Genomic DNA, 23,548 nt, shown 5'->3' with positions numbered 1-23,548 from the left:
TACTGATAAGTTAGAAAGTAGGCACAATCATGATATAGGCAAAGAATTTATTTATGCTATTTCTTTTCTAGTTTGGCAAACATAGATATTTTCAATGACTAAAAGGAAAAGAACTAAAAGTAATGTGAAAATGGACACTGGCCAAAACAAATTCGAATGGCAGTTGCATGCATATGTGTTGTATCATCTAAAGCATTGTTATTTCAACTGTTTGCTGGCCACATTAGCAAAAAAACAAACAAACAAACCAAAAAAAAAAACCAAAACCCAAACCCAAAATGTTTCTGATTTTAACAGAAAGGGAAGAATGTGATCCCTTTACTAAGATACATTCATAAATACACGTGGCCATTTTCCACTGTGCGGCCGGCCACATTACTGGAACAAAAATATACTAATTTGGATCCTCAAATTTTAAATTGTAGAAAGTGCAAAATTTTTCCTTTTGATCCTTGTGCAAAAAAAATTCTAGCAGAGATAACAACTCAATCAGTTTCTATTAAAAAAAAATTGGGGGTAAAAAACAGACAGCACCACCTTTTCATGCATTGAGGTTCTGTGTACACCCATCCATCATTAAAGTTTCTTTATCCAACAAAATGAATAAAGCTTCATCATTGCTCATTTTCTTTAATCATATATCAGATATTTTATATTTGAATATCTAAAAGTTTGTATAATATTCATTATATTAACAGAATAATTTGGTTGTCATCATCTACCAATAACTAAAAAATTTGGTATATATTTTGCCAAAGGCTAAAACTTAAGATCTACTATTGTGCAAGGTTCATATAGAAATATAATCGGAATTAAATTCTTTCCCCAAGACAGCAAAATACAACATAAAAATTTAAAGACTTATTCATTAGTTTGCTACAACTTAAATTCTATAATACAATGCATTATTTATTATTTTTTAGCCTAAACTACTATAGTTATTTTTGAAAGAGTAAGTAGTAGTAACTTTAACAGTTCTTTTTAAATTTAGTAGTTGCAGAATCTATTATAGGATTTAACTGTCTGGGTCTACCCTTCAATTATTTGTATCTTCCTCTTAAAAATCAGTCTTTCTATAATTATTTTGGGTAAAGTATGTATATAGAGATATTTCTAATGCAAAGGTACCTAAGAAATTCCAGTATTAAGTGTGTTCTAGGGCACAACATCAACATTTATAGCTTTGATATGGTACTTTTGCAGTTATTGTTAAAAATCAATTATTTTTAAATTGTAACTTCATATCCAAACATACATTACCTTTGTACATACTTCCTTTGCCAATTATCATGTGTAAATCACAAAAGGAAGTTCCTTTGTCTTAGAATCTAAAACTACCTAAAAAAGTATTTATGTACAGTAAAATTATACTTCACCATTCAACAGATAGGCTTATAAATTATGCTATCTAATATCTGTATACTATTTCAGAGTTTTCAGAGTGCATTAATTTTTATTATCTCAGGTGATCCTCACAAAAAACTTATGAGATAACTAGGGTTGATATTTTATTTCCCATAGGAGGGAAACTAAGGTTCAGAATGGTTAAGGAAATTGTTAATCAGTGGCAGATCTGGAACAGAACCTAGATTTAACTCTTTAGTGTTCTTGCCATTTCACCATAAGGCTTTTGTGGTCAAACTGTGTACCCTCAATGTTCATACTGATATTTTGCTCTCAACATAATACAGAAAAATTCAATGATGTGATGACATTAAGCTTGTACCCCAGCATTCAAGTTCTATTATAATAACATTTAAGAAACAGAGAAACCATGTGGAATTTAAAAGTAAACATAGCTAACCAGACCCACACCATAAAAGTGGTCTACTACCTAGGTTAATTAAGCAAATGTTATTATATAAATTAAAAAAGAGCACAATTTAGATACTAGAAGGAAAGAAAGATATGAGTGAAAAGAGAAAAAAATCAAGGAAGAAGAAAAAAAGGAGAAATAGGTATTTAAAAAGAGTATTTGTGTTAAAAGTGATCAGTGGGAATCTTTTTTCTTGCTACCTGATGCATGAATAATCAATTCCTTTCTTTATCTTCTATAATTCCTTTTATACTTACAGTTAGCAACATGAAATGTAGGGTATTTCTCTTGTATAAGTAACTTGGAAATTTCTTAATATGCCTGGAAAATAGTTATATGAGTCAACATTTCTAACAAAAATTAAAACTTTTAAAGCACTCACTGCTGCTTTTCTTGGTCCCCAAGGTTTGCCCATCTTCTAGAGAATTTGAACCCACTGATGAGCTATCTTGACTGTCTTGATGGGGTAGCTGAAGAAATCCTTCACTGGATTCTGAACGAGTGGGTGTTAATGTTAGAGACTTCATACGTTCCCGATTAACATCTTTCTTAGACTTTATAAGTTTCCTCATTTTTAAAGTAATCCAGTTGCCTCTCCTAATAGAATTATCATTGAAAAAATAACTCATTAAAAATTAAACATGGAATATTTTAGTGTTCTATAAAATTATCAAATTTTAAAAATTCTATAGGTACTATCAATTTAATATTTTGCTAATGAATATTCATAAAATGTATGACAATACCTTCTAGGAGGCGATGGGTCATAAAATTTGTATTGATCCATAATCTTTTCTTCTAATTTCTCCTTTTGTCGTCTTAATTCATTTAATTTATCACTAAAATAATGGGAAAACACATTTTAGAACTTTACAATGCTATTCACAAGATTAAATTATTTTTAAGAAATTTGGTCTTAATCTCCCTAGAAAAATCAAGGAGAGTAGCTAAAAACATAATAACTTTAAGTGGTGTCTGAGTTACTCTTTCTAGGTTTCTCTTTTAAATTTATAACATTCACTCAATAATAAAGTGGAAAATAATATTGATAGGGGGCAGCTAGGTGGCGCAGTGGATAGAGCACTGGCCCTGGATTCAGGAAGACCTGAGTTCAAATCCGGTCTCAGACACTTAACAATTACTAGCTGTGTGACTCTAGGCAAGTCACTTAACCCCAATTGCCTCACCAAAAAAAAAAAAACAAAAAAAAAGAAAGAAAATAATATTGATAGATGCAGTTAAATTAGGACTAAAGTTCCCTCCATTCCTTAGGGAGGCATGCCCTGCAAACTTATTACATGTCATACTGTAAAGGAAGTAGTAAAGTTTACTAGAATAAAGTATTATGTCTTCTTTCTCCATTGTACTGCCATACCTTTTTTTTTTTTAATGGACCTATGATTTCACTGGTATATAAAATGAGATAGGGCTTTGCAAACTTTAAAGCGCCATATAAATTCTAGCTATTATAATAATTATTATTATTCCTGGCTACTTCCAATTAGGAAACTTTCTCTACCAATGCAAATCAGCAACTGCTATGAAATGTAAAGCCTTAGAGATTTGCCCAGGGGCACTGAGAGGCTAAAAGACTTGCCCAGAGTCACAAATCCAGAATACATCAGAGGCAGGACTTAACACCCAGGTTTTGCTGCCTATGAAGCTGGCTCTATGTGTACTATGTCATTCCAAGTTGGAAGGTGAGTGATGTATTTACTGGTGGTGTCATAGTGATCTTTAACCTTACACAAGAAAGAAATTTAATAGCAATATTTTATTTTTTCTATTTCAGTGTGATTAGGATCAAAGATATGTATCAGATTAATGGAGTCATTTATTAAAAAATCATACATGAAATTAAATGACAGTACACAAATTCTTTTCTTAAAAGGTTAACTAAAAATCAAATGTGATGTTATTCAAAGTATATTTATTAAAAAATTTCATTCTACAAATATTAACTAAGGACCTGTTGTTTGTTCTTCGTTCTCAAAGAGGAACATGACAGATGTCATGACTTGTACTGAATTGGATTTAAGTGAAGGAGGGCTGTGTAAAGTCACCAGCCTTATTTTATCCTCCAGAGCCATGTAGATCCAGTTGCAAGATATGTTATCAGGATGCCTGGAAATGGCCCTGGATGTTGAAGGCAATTGGGATTAAGTGACTTGCCCAGAGTCACACAGCTAGTAAGTGTCTGAGGTCACATTTGAACTCAGATCCTCCCAACTTCAGGGTCAGTGCTCCATCCACTGTACCACTTAGCCACCCCTACTGAGGACCTACAATGAACAAGACTATGCACTGTAGGGTACAAAGTATCCTGTCCTCAAATGGCTTATAATTTCCACCTACTGGGGAGATGACATACATACAAGAATCATAAAAGATAACAATATTATGCCCCCAAATTAAAAAAGTATAAAAGGAGTTTCCCTTCAGAAAAGGGAGGAATCACTTCTAGCTGGGGAAATTTGGAGAAGACCTGAAACAAAGAGATAACAAGCTAGGCCCTGACAGATAGATAGCATTTTGAAAGACAGACTAACAGAATGACAATGTAGACAGAAAGAATAACATGATGTAGGAAAGTACAGGGTATCTTAAGGAAATGGTGAAAAAACAAGTTTAGCTGGAATACACATTGTATATATTAGAGTGTGAGAGTGATACAGTGTTGTCATGCCATGATGTCCAATGAACTCATTATTCCCTGCGCCCTCAAACCTTGACCTCTACACTTTACTAATCTTCAATCTTCCCTTGTCTAATGGCCTACAGACACATGCCTAGGTCTTCCTCTATCCTCAAAAAACTCTCCCTTGTTCTGTCCATCCCCATTAGCTATATCGTCTTTCCATCTTTTTGTGGCTAAATTCCTAGAGAAGGCCATTTATACAATGGGGACCCCCATTTCCTTTTATTGCACTTTCTTTTTAACATCCTGCAGTCTGACTTCTGATTTCATCATGCAACTGAAACCACTCTCAAAAGGAACCCATAATTTCTTAATCTAATGTGGTGGTTTGTTTTTTTTTAATCCTCATTCTCCTTGACTTTTCTGCAGCCTTTAACACTATTGTTCTCTTCTGTTTAGATTTCAGTAATACTGCTCTCTCCTGGCTTTCCTCCTTTCTGACAGCTCCTTTCAGTCTCCTTTGCTGGATTATCTTTATGTAGGTCTGGCCCACAAAATGTGGGTGTCACCAAGGGCTCTGTCCCGGGGTCTCTTTTCTTCTTCTCCCTCTGTACTATTGTGCTTGGTGAGCTCATCAGCTTTCATGGATTCAATCATCATCTTCATGCAGATGATTTTCAGATCTATTTGTCCAACTATAACCTCTCTCCTGACCTTCAGTTTCAAATTTCCAACTGCCTTTTAGACATCTCAGAGAGGATGTCTTATAGATTGTCTTCGGCTCAACATGCCCAAAATTGAAGTAATTCTCTTTCCCAAAACCCCCCCCTCTTCCAAACTTTTCTATTACTTTCCAGAGTACCACCATGGCCCCAGACAACCCAGCCTTGTAACCTAGGAATCATTTCTGACTCTTCATTCTCTCTTACCCCTCTATCCCATTAGTTGCCAAGGCTTATAGTTTTGACTTTTGTAACATCTTTCCTATCTGCACCATTCTTTCCTCCAACACGGTTACTTCCCTGGTACAGACCTAAATCAGCTTACACCTGAATTACCACAGTATCCTTCTTGTTGGTCTCCCTGTCTGCAGCCTCTCCCCACTCTAATCTACCTGCTTCTCAGCTATCAAATTGATCTTCCTAAAATATGCCTGACCATTTCACACACCTACCCCACCATCACCTTATTGCCCTTTGACTCTTCCCCCAATCAAATCCAGAAACTAATTATTACCTCCAGGATAAAATATAAAATTATCTGCTTGGACATTAAAGTCCTTCATAATCTGATATACCTTTCCTCATAACCTGGTACACCTTTCCAGTTTTCTCATAGCTTATTCCCCCTGGGATCCAATGATACTAGTCCTCTTACTTTTCCTCTGGGCACATACCTGGAATAAGAATCTTTCCTTCCTTATCACTGCCTCCTGGCTTTCTTCAAGATACAGCTAAAATACCACCTTCTGCAAGAAGCCTTTCCAAGTTGTCAGTGTTAGTGCTGTCCCTGTGAGTTTATCTTCAATTTATCCTGTGTATGTATTCTTTGTGCATATGTTTTCGTATGTTGTTTCACCACCATTAAGTTGTGAGCTCCTTGTGCTTGGCACAAGGTAGGTGCCTAGTAAATGTTCAGAGTTAGGAAGACCACAGTTAAAGTCTTGCCTCTCATATACTGAGGAATCATTTGACCTCTCAATGCCCCAATCAACTCCCTACGACAATAACAGTTTCCAATCTGCATTGGAAGAGGGAGTTACCTCTCTTCTCATTAGTAATGAGATCATAACTTTAGCGCCCCCCCCCCCCCCGCAAGGGTGAAAAGACAGGATGGGCCAGATCTTGGAGGGCCTTAAATACTGGACTGTATTTAGGGAATACTTATTAAATAAATGGGGAATCATAAAAGGAAATCACGTGATAAATGCAATAGAATATCTGGCCCTGGTTTAAAAGATGCACTGGAGAAGAAAAACTAGTCAGTAGGCAATAGGATGTCTGGATAAGAAATAATGGTGGTCTTATATAGTATAAGTGGAAATGGAAAAATGAGATGGATGAGATAGATATTAGGGGAAGAATCAATATGACTCAATAATTCTTTATATATAGGGGCAATGAAGAAGGGAGAATAAAAAAATGACAGGTTTCAAACTGACTACAAGAAAGGCAATACCAATCACTGAAATAAGGAAGACAGGTTAGGAAGCTGTTTGGGACAAGGGGTAGAAGTTGGGGAAAGGAGAAATGAGGGATGTAAATAAGGTGACTTTAGTTTTAGACATGTTGAAACTGACATGCCAACAAGGCCTAATAGATGAATGGAGATGCATGGTTGTGGCAGAGAAAAGGAAAGGATAAAGACACAGATATGAGAATTGTTCACATAAAAGTGATAGATAGACGCTGTGGCAGCGGATCATATTTCACAGAGGGAGAAAGAGAACAGGAATGAGGAGAAAATTCTGGGAAATGTCATTATTTAAGAAGATAGGTGGAAGGTACCAAGGAATGAAAAAGAATAAGAGCTGTCAGAATGATGCAGGAAATTAATCAGGATACTACGGAGTTATAGGTACCAACAAAGGAGAGTTTTAAGAAGGAAGACCATGCTAAATGAGTCAGAAAGGTTAAGGAAGATCAGGAATGATAAAAGGTCACTGATTCATTAATTAATGTTATTAGTAACCTCTGAGAAACTAAATAGTACACAACAGTTCATAATTATTTGGTACTTACATGTACTGTCTTTGTTCAACATGAAAAAGATCCTTGCTTTCCATATTCTGTTCCAATAGTGTTCTATTTTGGAGCATTAATGTCTGAATTTGATCTAGTAGATGTCTGTTTTCTTCTTCTAAGTTTCCTTTAAGCTGGCTAAGTAACTGATAAAGAAAATGAAATTTTAAGAAAAAACAATATTCACATTATAAATAAGTATAGAAAGAAACAGTTAAATATATAAAATATTTTCAAAGTCTTTCTTAGGACTGCTAACATTTTAACAAATAGCATCATTCTGAACAAAAGAATTATCATTGTTTAAAAATGTAAAAAAATCAACAAATTCATAAAAACCTTACTTTTTATTCTCCATGTGATTTCCTGTTCAAAATAACCATAATATTTTTCTTAAAACTGCCAAATTCCACTTTCAAGTAGATTATAGTTTCAAAGGAAGAAAAAAGAAGCTTCTTGGGTTGTGAAAGGAGCTGTTATCTTTGCTATAATTGCTCCCATGTACCATTTAAAATTTTCTCCTTAAGTATTTCTTATGGCTGTTTTTTAATTATTTAATGCTTTGATTTTATTTTCAAATGTTTTTGAGTAAAAGTATTGTTCAAATGACCTTTTATTTTTAAAAAAAGGCTGACAGTCACAGAGCATGAATCAATCTATACCACTGGGCTAAACATGAACAAAGAAAATGAATATGTAATCATCACAAAATCAAATGAACTGAGTTTCCTATAAGGATTATTCCAACAAAAAAGATGAGAAAAGTCTATCTCATCCAAGAAAAAAAGACCATATAACACCCAAATGAAAATTTTTTTTTTGGCCGGGCAATGGGGGTTAAGTGACTTGCCCAGGGTCACACAGCTGGTAAGTGTCAAGTGTCTGAGGCCGCCAAGTGTCTGAGGCCCAAATGAAAATTTTTACAGAAGACTGTTGATTTTTCTGCTTAGAAACAAAAATACATCCACAGGTAAAACTATGTTAACCTCAAAATTGATGCACAAAGTTCTCAAGAATTACTCATTAACAAGAGAATAATAGGGGCAGCTAGGTGGCACAGTGGATAGAGCACCGGCCCTAGATTCAGGAGGATCTGAGTTCAAATCCGGCCTCAGACGCTTAACACTTACTAGCTGTGTGACCCTGGGCAAGTCACTTAACCCCAATTGCCTCACTAAAACCAAAAAACCCAAGAGAATAATAAATAAGAGCATTCAATTGAACACAAAACAGAAACAGCATTTAAACATGTTTTTTGGGTGTTTTTTTTTTTGTCCTGATCTGTGATTTCCTGATTGTAGGAAATTCTGGGTGAGAATACCTTCTCTAGCAATTCATATTTATAGCTTATAGTCTTTTTTTAAAATTTTTTAAAAATAAAAGTATTTTATTATTTTCCAGTTACATGTAGAATCAGTTTTCAACATTTGTTCATATGAGATTTCCAATTTCAAATTTTTCTCCCTCCCTCCCCTCCCCTAGACATCAGGCAATCTGATAGGTTATATATACATAATAAGATTAAACACATTTCTGCATTAGTCATGTTATACAAGAAGAATCAGAGCACAAAGGAAAAATCTCAAATCAGAAAACCAACAGCACCAAAAACAAAAGAAATAGTATGGTCCAATCAGCATCCATATTCCACAGTTCCTTTTTTTTTTCTGGATTTGGAGAGCCTTTTCCATCATGAGTCCTTTGGAACTTTCTTGTTCCATTGGATTGGTGAGAGGAATCTTGTTGATGATACTGTGTATAGTGTTCTTTTGGTTCTGCTTACAGCTTGTAGTCTTAAAGGGTTACCTGGGGCACTGAGAAGTTAAGTGACAAAGCCTAAAGCTATACTGGTACCTGGGTGATCCAGACTCTGTGATATTCTATCCATTTGCTACATATGTTGCCTTTTAAGTATGACTAACCTGTAAATTACTGTGCCAGTCCTACTAGTATATAAACAAAATATGAAAAACCAATTAAGTAGTAATGTATTTAGCATTTACTACTGTATGCAAGGTACTATGCTATGAGCTAAGACTAGAAACACAAAAGTGAAACATTTCTTACCTGCTCTCAAGGATCTTATATTCTACAGGGGTCGGGAGAGGAGGAGGGGAAATAAAACAAAGGTTTAGGACTGGGAAGGAACTTAAAGGCCATCTAAATTCAACACCTTCATTTTACAGATGCAGAAACTGAGGCCTAGAGAAGTCACGAGGGTATTATACACAGTAAAAAAAAGGGGGAATAGCATAATGAGAATATTATTTAACAATTTTGGTTAAATAACTGCAAGAGATAATTTATGCCTATAGTTATAAATGCAAGTAACAAAAATATTCTTTAGCAGCAATCTTCTTAAAAAAAAGCTCTCAAGGCTGAGGCATTTTTCCTTCAGTGTTACAAAATTATATATTCCCATTTTCAGAGCATGAAGTTACAGTTTTGTCTTTTTACTTTTTAAACACTTAATCTTTAAATTCTGAACTTAAATGACCAAAAGGGCATTTCTATACAGATAGAAGATAAAAAGAAGATTCTATATATAAGAGAATAAGCATTTATATAGCTCCTAATATATGCCCTATGCTTTCTACAAATATTGCCTCATTAGATCCTCACAACAACCCTGTGATATAGGTACTAATATTAGCCCCATTTTACAGTTGGGGAAACCGAGGCAACAGAGCTAAGTGACTTGCCCAGGGTCTCACAACTACTAAATGTCAGCTGAATTCAGGTCTTCCTGACTCCAGGCCCAGAACTTTATCCACTGTACTACCAATTGCCTCCAATAGAAAATCCCACATTTCCATTTCATTCTGCTTGTTTTAAATAAGTATATAATACATTCTATTTTATTTTCAAAACTGTCTTGCTTACCTGTTTCCTTCTGACTTTTCTTCTATTCTCTTTTCTATATTTAAAATATGGCATCAGTATTGCTAACCTTCACTCCTCTATAACAATTCCTCCCAAATTAAAAAAAAGAAAAGGGGGGGGAGCTCCTTGTTCATCATCTATTACCTAAGTTCCTCTGGATACATCTTTGGTCATTGCTTTGATTAGAGTTAAGTCTCTCAGAATTGTTTTTCTTTATAATGCTGTTGTCCTTGAATTTTCTGTTCACTTTACTCTGCATCAGGACATATTATTCAGGATTCTTTGAGATCATTTCTTTTATCATTTCTTTGGGTTCAATAATATTCCATTACAGTCATATAAGCACACTTTGTTCAGCCATTCTCTAATTTGTCTAACAGGCAATCTATGGCAACCATTAGATTCTAGATCCATTTTACTGATTTTTTCATCTTACCTTCAAACTAGGAAAATTTTACTTTCCTTGAAGCTGTTCTTTCCCCAGTAACATTCTACCTTTAAAGTGCCCTATATCCTATCCCTGTTTCCTTTTTTCAGTTTAATGTATTTTTTCTATCAAACCATTTATGTGTTCAACATTGCTTTGTGTCTTTTACAGAAGAATGAGATGTGTCTAATGTCTGTTCTCCTCACCATCGGCCATAGTTGTAGTCTATGTATATTCCCCATTTTGGGAAATATTTAAGTTCTTTTGCTTCCTTCCTTCCTACACTAGTGTGTATTCTTCATTCTAACCTTTCTACTCTTTCTCCTCTTAAAACCATCAAAAGAGAACCAGTCCATCTCCACATCTGCTGTTTTTCTTACTTAACTCCCTCCCCTTTGAAGACATTAAGTTTCTTTCTTTCTTTCTTTCTTTCTTTCTTTCTTTCTTTCTTTCTTTCTTTCTTTTTTTAAATGCAACAAACATTTATTTTATTTTTTCCAGTTACATGTAAGGGTAGTTTTCAACATTCATTTTCATAAGATTTAGAGTTCCAAATTTTTCTCTCTCCCTCCCTTTCCTCCCCACTCCACAAGATATCAACCAGGTTATATATGTACAATCTACAAGTGCTCTTTTTATCAGTTCTTTCTATGGGAGTGGATAGTATGCTTCATCATAAGTCCCTTGGGATTGTCTTGGATCATTATATTGCTGAGAGTAGTTAAGTCATTCACAATTACTCGTCAGACAATACTGCTGTCACTATGCACACTGTCCTCCCAGTTCTGCTCACTTCACTATACATCAGTTCATATGAGTCTTTCCAGGTTTTTCTGGGATCATCCTGTTTGTCATTTCCTAGAGCACAAGACTACAATCATACACCACCACAGCTTCTTCAGTCATTCCTCAACTGATGGACATTCCCTTGATTCCCAGTTCTTAGCCACCATAAAGAGTTGCTATAAATATTTTTTGTACAATTTTTCCTTTTCTCTTTTTCATGATTACTATTGTTAACTGTTTTCCTCCATCCTATTCCCTTCCCCATGATATTTACTCTATTATATATCTTCTTTTACCCTATCCCTCTTCAAAAGGGGTTTGCTTCTGTCTGTCCCCTCCCCCAATCTGCCCTCCCTTCTTTTGCCCCTCTCTCTTTATCCCCCTCCCCTCCTATTTCCCTGCTGGGTTAGATTACTCCACCCAATTGAGTGTGTATGTTGTTCCCTCCTTGAGCCAATTCTGATTAGTGTTAGGCTCACTTACTGCCCAGATTAAATAGATTATTCCACCCAATTGGGTGTGTGTGTTAATCCCTCCTTGAGGCAGCTATGATGAGTTTAAGGTCTTTGAGTCTATTCTGATGAGTATAAAATTCATTTACTGCCCTGCTCCTCCCCCATCTCTTCCCCCCACTCCATAAGCCCTTTCCTGTTTCTTTCATGTGGGATTTCACCCCATGCTACCTCTGCCCTTTCCCCTCCCCCAGTGCATTCCTCTCACCCCTCAATTTTACCCTAAAGATGTCATCATAGGGCAGCTAGGTGACGCAGTGGACAAAGGATCCAACCCAGACCCAGGGGAACCCCAGCCAAAACCCGGCCTCAGACACAAGATAGTCACCCACTGCATGACCCCAGGTATGGCCCCCAACTCCAATTTTTTTATGGTTCTCTAGGGTCTTGTATTTGAAAGTCAAATTTGCCATTCATTTTGGGTCTTTTCATCACAAATATCTGAAAGTCTTCTTTTTCATTGAAGTCCCATTTTTTTCCACTGAAAGATAACGCTGAGTTTTGCTGGAATCCCATTTCCTTTGCCCTTTGGAATATCATATTCCATGCCCTCCGGTCCTCTAATGTAGAAGCTGCTAGATCTTGTGCTATCCTGACTGGGGCTCCACAGTACTTGAATTCTTTCTTTTTTGGCAGCTTGTAATATTTTCCTCTTGACGTGGGAGCTCTGGAATTTGCCTATAATATTCCTGGGAGTTTTCCTTTTGGTATCTCTTTTAGGAGGTGATCAGTAGATTCTTTCAATTTCTATTTTACCTTCTGAAATTTTCCCTGACAATTTCTTGGAAGATGATGTCTAAGCTCTTTCCGTGATCATGGTTTTCAGGTAGACCAATGATTTTCAAATTATCTCTCCTGGATCTATTTTTCAGCCTAGCAGTCTTTCCAAGAAGATATTTCAGATTGCCTTCTATTTTTTATTCATTTGGATTTGCTTTATTGTGTCTTGGTTTCTCATAAAGTCACTAGCTTCCATTTGTTCAATCCTAATTCTTAGGTAATTATTTGCGTCAGAGAGCTTTTCCATTTGGCTTTTCAAGCTGTTGACTTTTTTTCTCAGAAGACATTAAGTTTCTGAAGTGATACTTGTTTCTTCTCCTCCTATCAGAATGTTACTACAATATCACCCTTAAGCCCCTTCCAATTCCTCAAATAAATTTATCTTTCTGGATTTTTCTAGTCTCTTGAAAAGTCTTACTTTGAAAAGTCCTACTCAACTCAGTCCTACTCTTTTCATCAGAAATGTTTGAAAGTCCACTATTACATTAAAGATACATTTGTTACCCTTTATGCTATATTCAATTTTGCTGGGTAAGTAATTCTTGGTTGTAAGTCTGTATCTTTTACTTTTTTGCAATACTGTATTCCAAACTCAGATTTATGGTAGAAACTGCCACATGTGTGTGAACCTGGCTTTCATTCTTTGGTACCTGAACTTCTTTCAGTATGCTTGTAGCACCTTTTTTTTTTTTTTAATGTGGGATTCTGATATGACATTTCTCATACTTTTATTTTGGGGATTTCCTTCTGCAGGTGATCAGTGTGTTCTACCTAGACCCTTTTCATTAATATTTCTTGAAATGCAATGTCCAGGAGATTTAAAAAACAAAAACAAAAAACATCATGGTTTTTATAAAGTCCAAAGATTTAAAAACTCTCTCACCTTCATCTGTTTTACTGGTCAGTTGTTTTTGGTAACAAGTATCATACATTTTTCTTCTATTTTTTTCCATCTTTTGATTTTGTTCTAATACTTTTTGCTGTCTCATGGAGTCACTGATTTGTTTCAATGATTCTAGTTCTCAAGGAGGAGTCTGTTACTTCAGTAAATTTACTACTTTTGCTTCTAAACTATTCTCCCTCCAATTCTTTCTTCCAGAATTTTAATTTTATTTTTTGTCTTCTTCATTTCTTCTATGTATTTGTATAGGTGTCATGGAAAATCCATTTTTTCCATTGAGTCACTAGCTGCAGTTATTAAAGAGTTTGTGGCATCATGGATAAAGTCTTGCACTTGGAGTCATGAAGACCTGAATTTAAATCTGGCCTCAGACACTTACTAGCTATGTGACAAGTAAAACCTGTTTGCTTCAGTTTCCTCATCTGTAAAATGAACTGGAGAAGGAAATGTTAATTCACTCCAATATCTTTGCTAATAAAACACCAAAAAGGGTCACAAAAAGTCAGACAAGACTGAAAAAACTAAATAACAACTAGAGCTAAAATAATTTTCTTTATACTGGTTGGCATTTTTTTTGGATTTACTCATCTCTCCAGCTTTAGATCCTGAACTTGCTGAACTTCTGGGCCTTGCTTGGTCTCAAGCAAGTTTCTATACTTATTTTCACTTCCCACAGTTCAGGTTTTGATCTGTGAGATTCAGAGCCTTGGATCTTTAGGGCATTCTCTGATGCCTCAATAAAGAGAGAATTAAGGACTTCAGAGCCTCTAGACCTGGGTGTCTGAATGTTGCTTTGCTACTGGTCCCTGATGGATGCTATTTTCCATATTCTCCCAAGTTTCCCTCTCTTGTGCTTCCTGATTGCTTTGGGGCTATCTTGGGTGATTCTTCCATTCCTGACCAGAATTTTCAAGGCTATAAGTATCTGGTCATGGTGGGAGACTACTCTGTTCTGAAACAGACTTTGTGGGCAGCCTCCTTTCCCATTGCCCTTAGGCTTCTGGCTGAATACTTATATAGTTCTGGGATGGAAGAAGTCACTTACTACAGTTTCTCATTGGATTTGTTGATAATTAATGAGTATGAAATGAATGTCAGTGTTTTGCTGCAGTTAGTATGTAGAAATTATGTGGGATGATTGTGTGCAGGCAGCATTTTAATTGGAAATTTAGGATTTCTTCTTAAATCAGATTTTATAAATTCTTGTAGTTTAATAATTATATCTCATTTAGATGTTCTAATTTTTAAAAATCTAAATTCCTGCAGTTTAATAATTATGTCCCATTTAGATGTTTTAATTTTTTTAAAGTATTTATAAAATACTGTAACTGAATCAGATTAATACCAGAACACTGGCAATATGTGGATTTGATTTGATGAGCACTGATAGTAACCAAATATAACTTCTTTCAAAGTGAATGTTTCTGATTGAAGACTTTAGACAACAAGATGCAGAGTATAAATCTTTAGGCTTTTATCTATGCCATCAGCAGTCCCATTTAAAGGTTAATTGATTGCTAGTTTCTAAGAACTACCTCCATGATGAGAAACTAGGCTTTAATGTAAACTCAAGGTCATAATTATTCAGAGGCAGATTATTTTGGGCCTTAATTTTTCCTTTTCTGCTATCATTCTGTATTTGCTTACTAATACCTTCACCAAAGCTTAACTGGAAAAGATGTAAGAACTGAAATACATCTAATTCATTACTTTTTAGAACCTAAAGTTATAAAAGATTTGAATGATAAATGAAATTGAAATTAATGGTCAAAGTAGATCAGGGAGTTACTTTCAAATGTCTCTGACAGATAAATTGTATCGATAGATATCAAAACAGATCCAACTTTTTCTTACTGGTATATTCAAATTTCTTATACCTCAATGCTCCAACTGTAACTGTGACAAGTCAATTTTTAGTGATGTCATAGTGTTTCCCCCAAACACTATGGAACTAATAAGAAAAAAAGCCATGGGAACTCACCTCACATTGGTTATTCAGTTTAGTTGATGTAATATCCAGCTGTTGGTACTGTTCCTTTAGCTTTGAAAATTCAGCTTCTAATCTTGTTTGCTCCAATTTAGAATTGTTTAACAGGCTCTTTAAATTCTTATGGTCAATTTGTAAAACTTCAGTCTCTCTCACCAGTTGATTATATGTGTGACTCAACCTTTAATTAGAAAATCAGCAGAGATACATAAGATTTTCATATTGGCTAACATTTTCTTTTTAACTTGTAATCCTATCCTAATGTTTAGACTCACTAAATTGGGTATAATAGTACAGAGGAAAGCAAAGTTTTCTTGACTACAATTTTACATAAATAAAAACCCCCTAACTTAAAACAGAGAAGGATTAAAAAGAAACATAACTGATTAAATTATAGATATTTCTTTTCTCTTGAAAATAAACATTATGATTACGAAATTTATATTCAACATTTTGTCACAAAGTACCATCATCTTTCTTAGAAGTGATAAATTATAAGAAAAGGATTAAAGTATAAAAGAGAAAATGGATATTGACTTTTTATTTCACAAAATTAAAAGTTTCTTAACATTCAGTGCAAAGTAGATAGATTCAATAAAGAAATTATATCTGTTCAACTTACTATTGAATACTAGGACAGGCAGATTATTCTTTGATTACTAATTTGAGAATATATAGGGGGACAACTAAATTATATCATTTACACAATTAAATTCAATATTTCTACAAACACTGAAGAACCTACTCTGTGAATAAATAAAGTCTCTTAAATATCTAAAAAATTCTCAGTCAAGAACTGGGATTATCATTATGGATAGTACTGTGAAAAACAAATTTAATTTATAATGAAGGAAAACATAGGACTGGACATCTTTAGTCATTACCTATCATTTTCACCTCGAAGTATCTTGTATTCTGCAGCTACAGTTTCATGTTTCTTATTTTCTTGAATCATTTTCTCTTGCTCAACTTTGAGCATTTTTTCCAATTCTTCCAACTGTCCTTTCTGTTTCAGTAATTGGTTATAGCTGGGAATGGGGGGGTAGGAGGAGGCAGGGAGGGAAAGTTAAATATTTAACTTAAAATGTCCTCTTAGTAAAAAGTAAATAAATAAGAGCAGAATTAGAAAAGATACAATAGAATGGGGGATAGGATCTACATGAAATATCACTGAGAAAGACCTGATATTCAAAAAAAAAAAAAAGGAAACTGATATAAATTTATATCACCATGAGCTATTCTCTAATAAGTAGTTTAAAAATATGAAGTTTTCTAAAAAACCCCGTGAACTATAAATAAAATATCAACCACATGAACTGTTCCAACTCAGTAAGAGTAAGAAAAAGTTAAAACAACTGGGGGAAAAAACCTGACATTTTACTTCACACCATGCAAACTGAAAGAGATAATAGAAGGGGAGAAAAGCCAATGTTAGAACAGTTAGGAAGTCAAACACAGTGATGCACAGCTGGCAGAACTGTTATTTAGTCTAAAAGTTATATGTTTCAATTTTGAATTATGCAAGAAAAATAACTAAATTAGGCATAATGATAATTAGGATAGCCAAGTCTTCACTACTGAACTACCTTCAAAGGAAGTTGAAGACGGAAAAAACGTCAAAGACAGCAAAATATTCATAGCAACATTATTTGTGGTAACAGAATTGGAAGCAAAATGGGTACCCATCAATTGGGGAATAGATGGAAAAAACTATAGTTTATGAACATAGTTGGATATTACTGTGTTAAAAGACATCTTAAATATGAAGAATTCAGAAACCGTGGGAATACTTATGAATTACTGCAAAGCAAAATAAAAAGAACTAAGAAAATATATACAGTGATTACAAAAATATAAATGAAAAGCCACTAAACGGAAATAAAATTCTAAGTAACTGAAAAACCAGTGAAGGTCTTGGATAATGAAATACACACAGAAAGGTGTAAGACTATATATAAGGACATATTATTTATACATTGTTGTTTTTTTTTTTTTTTAAGTGAGGCAATTGGGGTTAAGTGACTTGCCCAGGGTCACACAGCTAGTAAGTGTTAAGTGTCTGAGGCCGGAATTGAACTCAGGTACTCCTGACTCCAGGGCCAGTGCTCTATCCACTGTGCCACCTAGCTGCCCTATACATTGTTAAATATGGTCTGTCATATATTTTTAATTAATTGTCAGAAGGGAGGGTTCAATCTGGAAAAAAGAGATGGGAAATGAAAGGTATCACTAAAATATTTTTTAAAAATAAAATACTTAAGAATTGAAGAAAAAGCAATTATTTTACAAAATATTTCTTTGATGTTTACTTATTGTATGGAATTCATTGAGCTAACCTGGAAAAACTATTTACATATTTTATAAACAAGAAAACAACAAAAATTACCGATCTTCAAGGTCCTTATGTTCCACTTCAAGATTTTTGTGTATAGACTTTAGTGTTCCATGTTTGGCAATGAGAGACTCATACTCAGAAGCTTGGCGTTCATGAAGATTTTCCAATTTTTCATGGTCTTTGACCAGTGCATCATAGAGAGATTTAAGTTCTTCTCTTTCTTTTATTATAGATTCATTTTCATTTTCCAAGGCAGACTGCTGAATTAATAATTGGGCATTCTGATTCATGAGTGAGGTATTTTGGGAATTAAGGGTAGAGTTTTCCACCTGTAATGACAATCATAATACAACATAATTATCGGATGAGAAAGAAAATCTAATATTGATTTAGCAAAAAGTGAGTAAAAAGGATTTTGGAACATTTTGATTCTTAGATCAGGAATTCTTATAAATTAAAAATTCATAAATCTGTTCCTATCCACTTTAAACCTTTTTTAAAAGTTTAAAAAACATTTTCCCTAAAAATAGCTTAAGTTATATTGATAACATGTTTCTAATAAAAGTTAGATAAAGACAAAGGAAACCTCTTTATTCCTTTCAGAGGTTTCTAGATGACTCTTTTTTTTTTTTTACTGTCTTTAAGGTGAAGGAGACTGATTTTTTCCCTTCTCAGGCTATGGCAGGATTTAGGTTCTTGGAAGGAAGGGATTGATTTCTTTTCGTCTTTGTACCCCAAGTGCCTTGCACATCTTAGGCACTTAATATTTAATGACTTGACAGTTTAATGAAAACAAGAATACAGGAAAGTCTTAAGAGTCCAAAAATTATTTTAAAAAGCCATACCCTATCTGTATATCATTTTCTAGTCATTGACTCAAAATCTGGAAAAAGGAAACCAGGGTTCATATGCTATAGCCATATATACTCTGAAACAATACCCACTACAATCTCAACTTTTAAAAAAAGTTCTAAAATTTATTTTTTATATTGTATTATCATATCCTATTTACTCTTATTTTACTTATTTTTATTTAGAAGCCTAATAATCTTGATATAATATTCTAACCAAAGTATTATAAATATTTTAATTCATCCATGGTTAAAATTTTAAACCTAGAACCAGTATCACGTATTTGGCATGACTGGTAATTGATACCAAAGTTTTCTGTTCCTAAAAGAATTTCTAGTTTTGATGAAACCTTCCCACTAAAAATTTAATATAATAATTACCTGAAGTTTGGCATTCTGAGTCTGAAGGGTAGTATTTTGTTCTTGTAAAGAAACAGTTTGCCGCTGAAGTGCAAGAATCTGGGCCTGTAGATTATTGTTCTGTGTCTCAAGTTGCTTCAACTGAGTTTTCAATGCTTGTTTCTCTGCTTGCAGGGTAGCATTCTTAGTAAAGAAACAACATAAATTAAGAAATACAAACTCAAGCCTATGAACTGAATAAAACACAAGTATCTAAGATAATTACGGATTAGATAAGGATTTTTTGGAAACCTTATTCAGAATGTATTTTAAGTGATAATCTCAAACTCAAAGGAGTTATCTGTAATTTTGTCAGCCTGGCAAACTTCTAGTAAGGTTATTCCTTCTACCAGCAGATTGCAACCTATGATTTAGTAAATAAACTGTAGGAAGTTGTCTGAAGTACATTTAAGTTAAATAACTTTCAAAGTAAAATATTTAATAGTGCCAGAGGTGGGAAATGAACAAAGATCTTCCTGATTTGAAATCACACTGCATCTTATTAAACTTAAAATTTCACTGGAAATCCAAAGAAGAAAAGGCAATTCCAGTAACAATGACAGATTTTTGCAAACTTCTTTACAATGACAAAGGATTTAACATGTTATTTAATTCAACCCTCATTACAACCTTGTATGGTAGGCAAAGCCTACCTCAGTTTTTAAAACTAATTTTTCATATGAATGGAAAGAAGGTCAAAGAAGTTAAATAACTTGCTAAATGTTAGCAAGAATTACTCAAAAAGAGATTCAAACCGGCAGCAGCTAGGTGGCACAGTGGATAAAAGCACCAGCCTGGGATACATGAGGACCTAAGTTCAAATCTGGCCTCCTCAGACACTTGACACTTACTAGCTGTGTGACCCTGGGCAAGTCACTTAACCCTAATTGCCCTGCAAATAAATAAATAAATGAATGAATGAATGAATGAATGAATGAATAAATAAATAAAAAGAGACGCAAACCCAGGTCTTCTGAAGTCAATTGAATACAATTTGGGGGGGGGGGAGGGGAGGAAGGGCATCACAAGGTATAAATACTATCAAAAATAGAAGAAAAAAATTAAACATTGAAAATGGCAGGACGTGTCTTAAAAATATAAAATACAGAAAAAATTAGGATTGAAATTCAATGGAGGGGCAGCTAGGTGGCGCAGTGGATAAAGCACCAGTCCTGGATTCAGGAGTTCCTAAGTTCAAATCCGGCCTCAGACACTTGACACTTACTGGCTGTGTGACCCTGGGCAAGTCACTTAACCCCCACTGCCCCGCAAAAAAAAAAAAAAGAAATTCAATGGAATGCCCTTTATTATACTAAATGTCAAATATCAAGGATAACATGGGTTTTATAGGTCTTCTATGTCACATTAAAGTTTTGCACTAGATGTCACTATATACTAAGGGAACATGGTTTTAAATAGTACTAGTTAATGTGAATAAGTAAATTTTAAAACAGCATTTTATAATAGTTTGAAGCATTTTAATAAATATCTACTTGTTTATTTTATTAGATGAAATAATTTATGCTATGCAAATTATTTTATTTTTAATTTATTTTGTGTGTTTTCTGGGAGGAAAACGAAAGAGCCTATATAACCAGAGGCCATCCCTGGAACAGAGATTCTCAAAATCTGGTCCACAGACACATAGGGTTCCCTGAGCTGCTTTCAGGGGATTCATGAGGTCAAACTGTTCTCATAAAAATACAAAGACATTTTAATTTCTAATATAGTAAACAAGAGATATAACCACATAAACAAAAACTCTTTGGGAAGCTCAATAATTTTTTTTTTCTTTTTCTTTTTTTTTTTGCAGGGCAATGGGGATTAAGTGACTTGCCCAGGGTCACACAGCTAGTAAGTGTCAAGTGTCTGAGGCCAGATTTGAACTCAGGCACTCTTGAATCCAGGGCTGGTGCTTTATCCACTGTGCCACCTAGCCGTCTCCCAATTTCAGTAATTTTTAGAAGTATAAAGGGATAATGAAATGAAGTTTCTTCTCCAGGCAAAATAGCAGTAGTTCTGTCAACCTTTCCTCATAAAGCAATCACTTTAGGCCCTTTTACCATCCTAACTACCCTCTTCTGGATAATCACCAGTTTATCAAAGTCCTTAAAATACTGTATACACCACTCCAAATGTTATCTGATCATGGTAGTGTAATTCCTGGAAAACAAGCGTTCTCCTTTTTCATTATGGTAGTTTACAATTATACTATCATTCTTCACTGCCATATCATACTGCTGACTCATTAACCTGGACTTTAGAATATGTGAAAAGAAATAATGTATAGTAAGCTCAGAAAAAGGTTGGAGCCAGGTTGGAAAGGGCTTTCAAAGCCAGAGAAGTCTACCAAAATGCCAAAATCTTTTTGAGAATGAATTCCTGCTCTCTAGCCATGCTCATCCCTATCTACGTGTATTTGTGAAGCTGAATTTTTGAACCAGAATTTCAGAACTCACCGTGGTCCCTGTTAAGTTCATCCAACTCAATGTTTTAACCTGTCTAGACATTTCTGAATCTTACTTCTGTTATCCATTATTTTAGTCCCCTTTAGTTCATCTGCAAATTTGAATAAGCATATGGTACAGTGGACAGAGAATTGATATTGGGAGTCAAGAAGACTCAAGTGCAAATGCTGTTTCAGACAATTACTAGCTACATAACCCTTCACAAGTGATTTAACTTCTCACTCTTCGTTTCCTCATCTATAAAACTGGGATAATAGCATTTATCTCAAAGTGTTATTGTGAGGATCAAATGACACAACGTGTAAATAGTTTGTAAATGTTAAACCTCTACATAAATTGTTACTATTATTATTATCCAAAAAAGACCTTATAGATTATTTTAAAAAGCATTTGACTAGGGGCAGCTGGGTGGCGCAGTGGATAGAGCACCGGCCCTGGAGTCAGGAGTACCTGAGTTCAAATCCGGCCTCAGACACTTAACACTTACTAGCTGTGTGACCCTGGGCAAGTCACTTAACCCCAATTGCCTCACTAAAAAAAAAAAAAAAATTGACTAGTAGAACACAGCATTAAAAGCTCCTCTCCAACCAAGCATTTCCAATGCATCTTAAGAATATAAGAAGATGCCTTAAAAGAAGCAATTCTAGAGAGAAACTTCTTTTAAAAAGCCTACTTATGGAAAAATATGGGGAAGGGAATAGGATGAGGTGAAACAGTTAACAATAGTAATTGTGAAAAAGAGAAAAGGAAAAAAAATGTATAAAAAGCCTACTTAACAATATGAAACCAAGCAGAACATGTGGAAACTTAAGCATCAACAAAAGGCTTTCAAATAATAAAGTGACTAAAATGTCCATAATTTTAGACCCAGAAGTTCTGCTACCACATATATATGCCAATGAAGTCATTAATACAAAGAAAGCCCTCAAATATACTAAAATACTTATACCAGCACTTTTTGTACTAGCAAAGAACTGAAAGTTAAGTAGATGCCCATCAATTAAAAGGGGTAATGGCTAAACATATTCTGATACATGAAAATAATGGAATATTACTCTGTTATAAGAAACAAAGAATATAAATGACCACATGGAAGCATGAAAAGACTTATACTGACAGATGCAGAGTAATGTAAGCAGAGCCAAGAAAACATATACAATGAATGCAACAATGTAAATGGAAAGATCAACCACTAAACAGTAAAAAGTGAATGCTGCAAAATTAGAAAAAACAAACATGAACACAAAGAAAAGATCTGCAAAGATATCTCCAACTCTACTACTATGCAGACAAAGGAGGTCCATGTGGAACATTGTACATATTTTTCAGACTTCTTTGACGTACTGATAAAAACAAGTTTGATCAAAATTAATTCCATTTGAGAGGATGATGAACTCTGATAAAAATACTGATATAATGAAAAGCAGAATTGTTCTAAAATTATAGAAATGTATTGATCAGTTTTGCTTATTTGTTTTCTTCTTTTCCATTACAGAGCCTGGTTATATTGATTCTTCTTTCAAATAACATTATTCATTAGTGGTTTTTTGTTGTTGTGATTTTGTTTTGTTTTTTTTTTGGTTTGTTTTTGGTGGAGCAATGAGGGTTAAGTGACTTGCCCAAGGTCACACAGCTAGTAAGTGTCAAGTGCCTGAGGTTGGATCTGAACTCAGGTCCTCCTGAATCCAGGGCCAGTGCTTTAATCCCACTATTCATTAGTTTTTTTAAACAAGATTTTTTTTTTATTCTCCTTTCCAGAAAAGATTTTTCTCACTTTCTTCATTATCAATCCTCTCTGTCTAGACCCTCATTCTGTTTTATGACCCATAGAATTATCAAGTGTCCTGCTAGTAACGAGACATGATTCAAACTACAGTCTTCCTGACCCCAAGTTAAGTGTTTAATCTACCTAGCTACCTTTCATAAAAATAGCAGAGGCTGGATTCAAAGTCAAGTCCTCCAACTCAAAGGCTAGTAGGAACTTAATAAATGCTTGTTGCTCACAAAACTTCAATGACTCCCTG

At 34.4% G+C, this 23,548-nt stretch overlaps 1 protein-coding gene across 15 annotated transcripts in view; it reads right to left on the bottom strand.

Moving 5' to 3' along the window:
• CCDC88A (coiled-coil domain containing 88A) overlaps positions 1-23,548 on the bottom strand; it is a 155,218-nt gene that overhangs the window by 18,162 nt on the left and 113,508 nt on the right. For 14 of the 15 annotated variants that reach the window (XM_043982300.1, XM_043982301.1, XM_043982302.1 and 11 more), the window contains exons 19-25: positions 19,039-19,200; positions 17,858-18,135; positions 16,356-16,499; positions 15,466-15,652; positions 7,196-7,341; positions 2,563-2,655; positions 2,199-2,413 (exon numbers count right to left, since the gene is read on the bottom strand). In XM_043982300.1, the coding sequence (XP_043838235.1) occupies positions 2,199-2,413; positions 2,563-2,655; positions 7,196-7,341; positions 15,466-15,652; positions 16,356-16,499; positions 17,858-18,135; positions 19,039-19,200 (1,225 nt within the window). The remainder of the gene's footprint in view (positions 1-2,198; positions 2,414-2,562; positions 2,656-7,195; positions 7,342-15,465; positions 15,653-16,355; positions 16,500-17,857; positions 18,136-19,038; positions 19,201-23,548) is intronic. The other variant, XM_043982299.1, reaches the window with a different exon arrangement.

This window comes from Dromiciops gliroides, chromosome 2 (genome assembly GCF_019393635.1).
Source record: "Dromiciops gliroides isolate mDroGli1 chromosome 2, mDroGli1.pri, whole genome shotgun sequence".
Taxonomy (NCBI): domain Eukaryota; kingdom Metazoa; phylum Chordata; class Mammalia; order Microbiotheria; family Microbiotheriidae; genus Dromiciops; species Dromiciops gliroides.
This window is presented reverse-complemented; position numbering and strand designations above follow the sequence as displayed.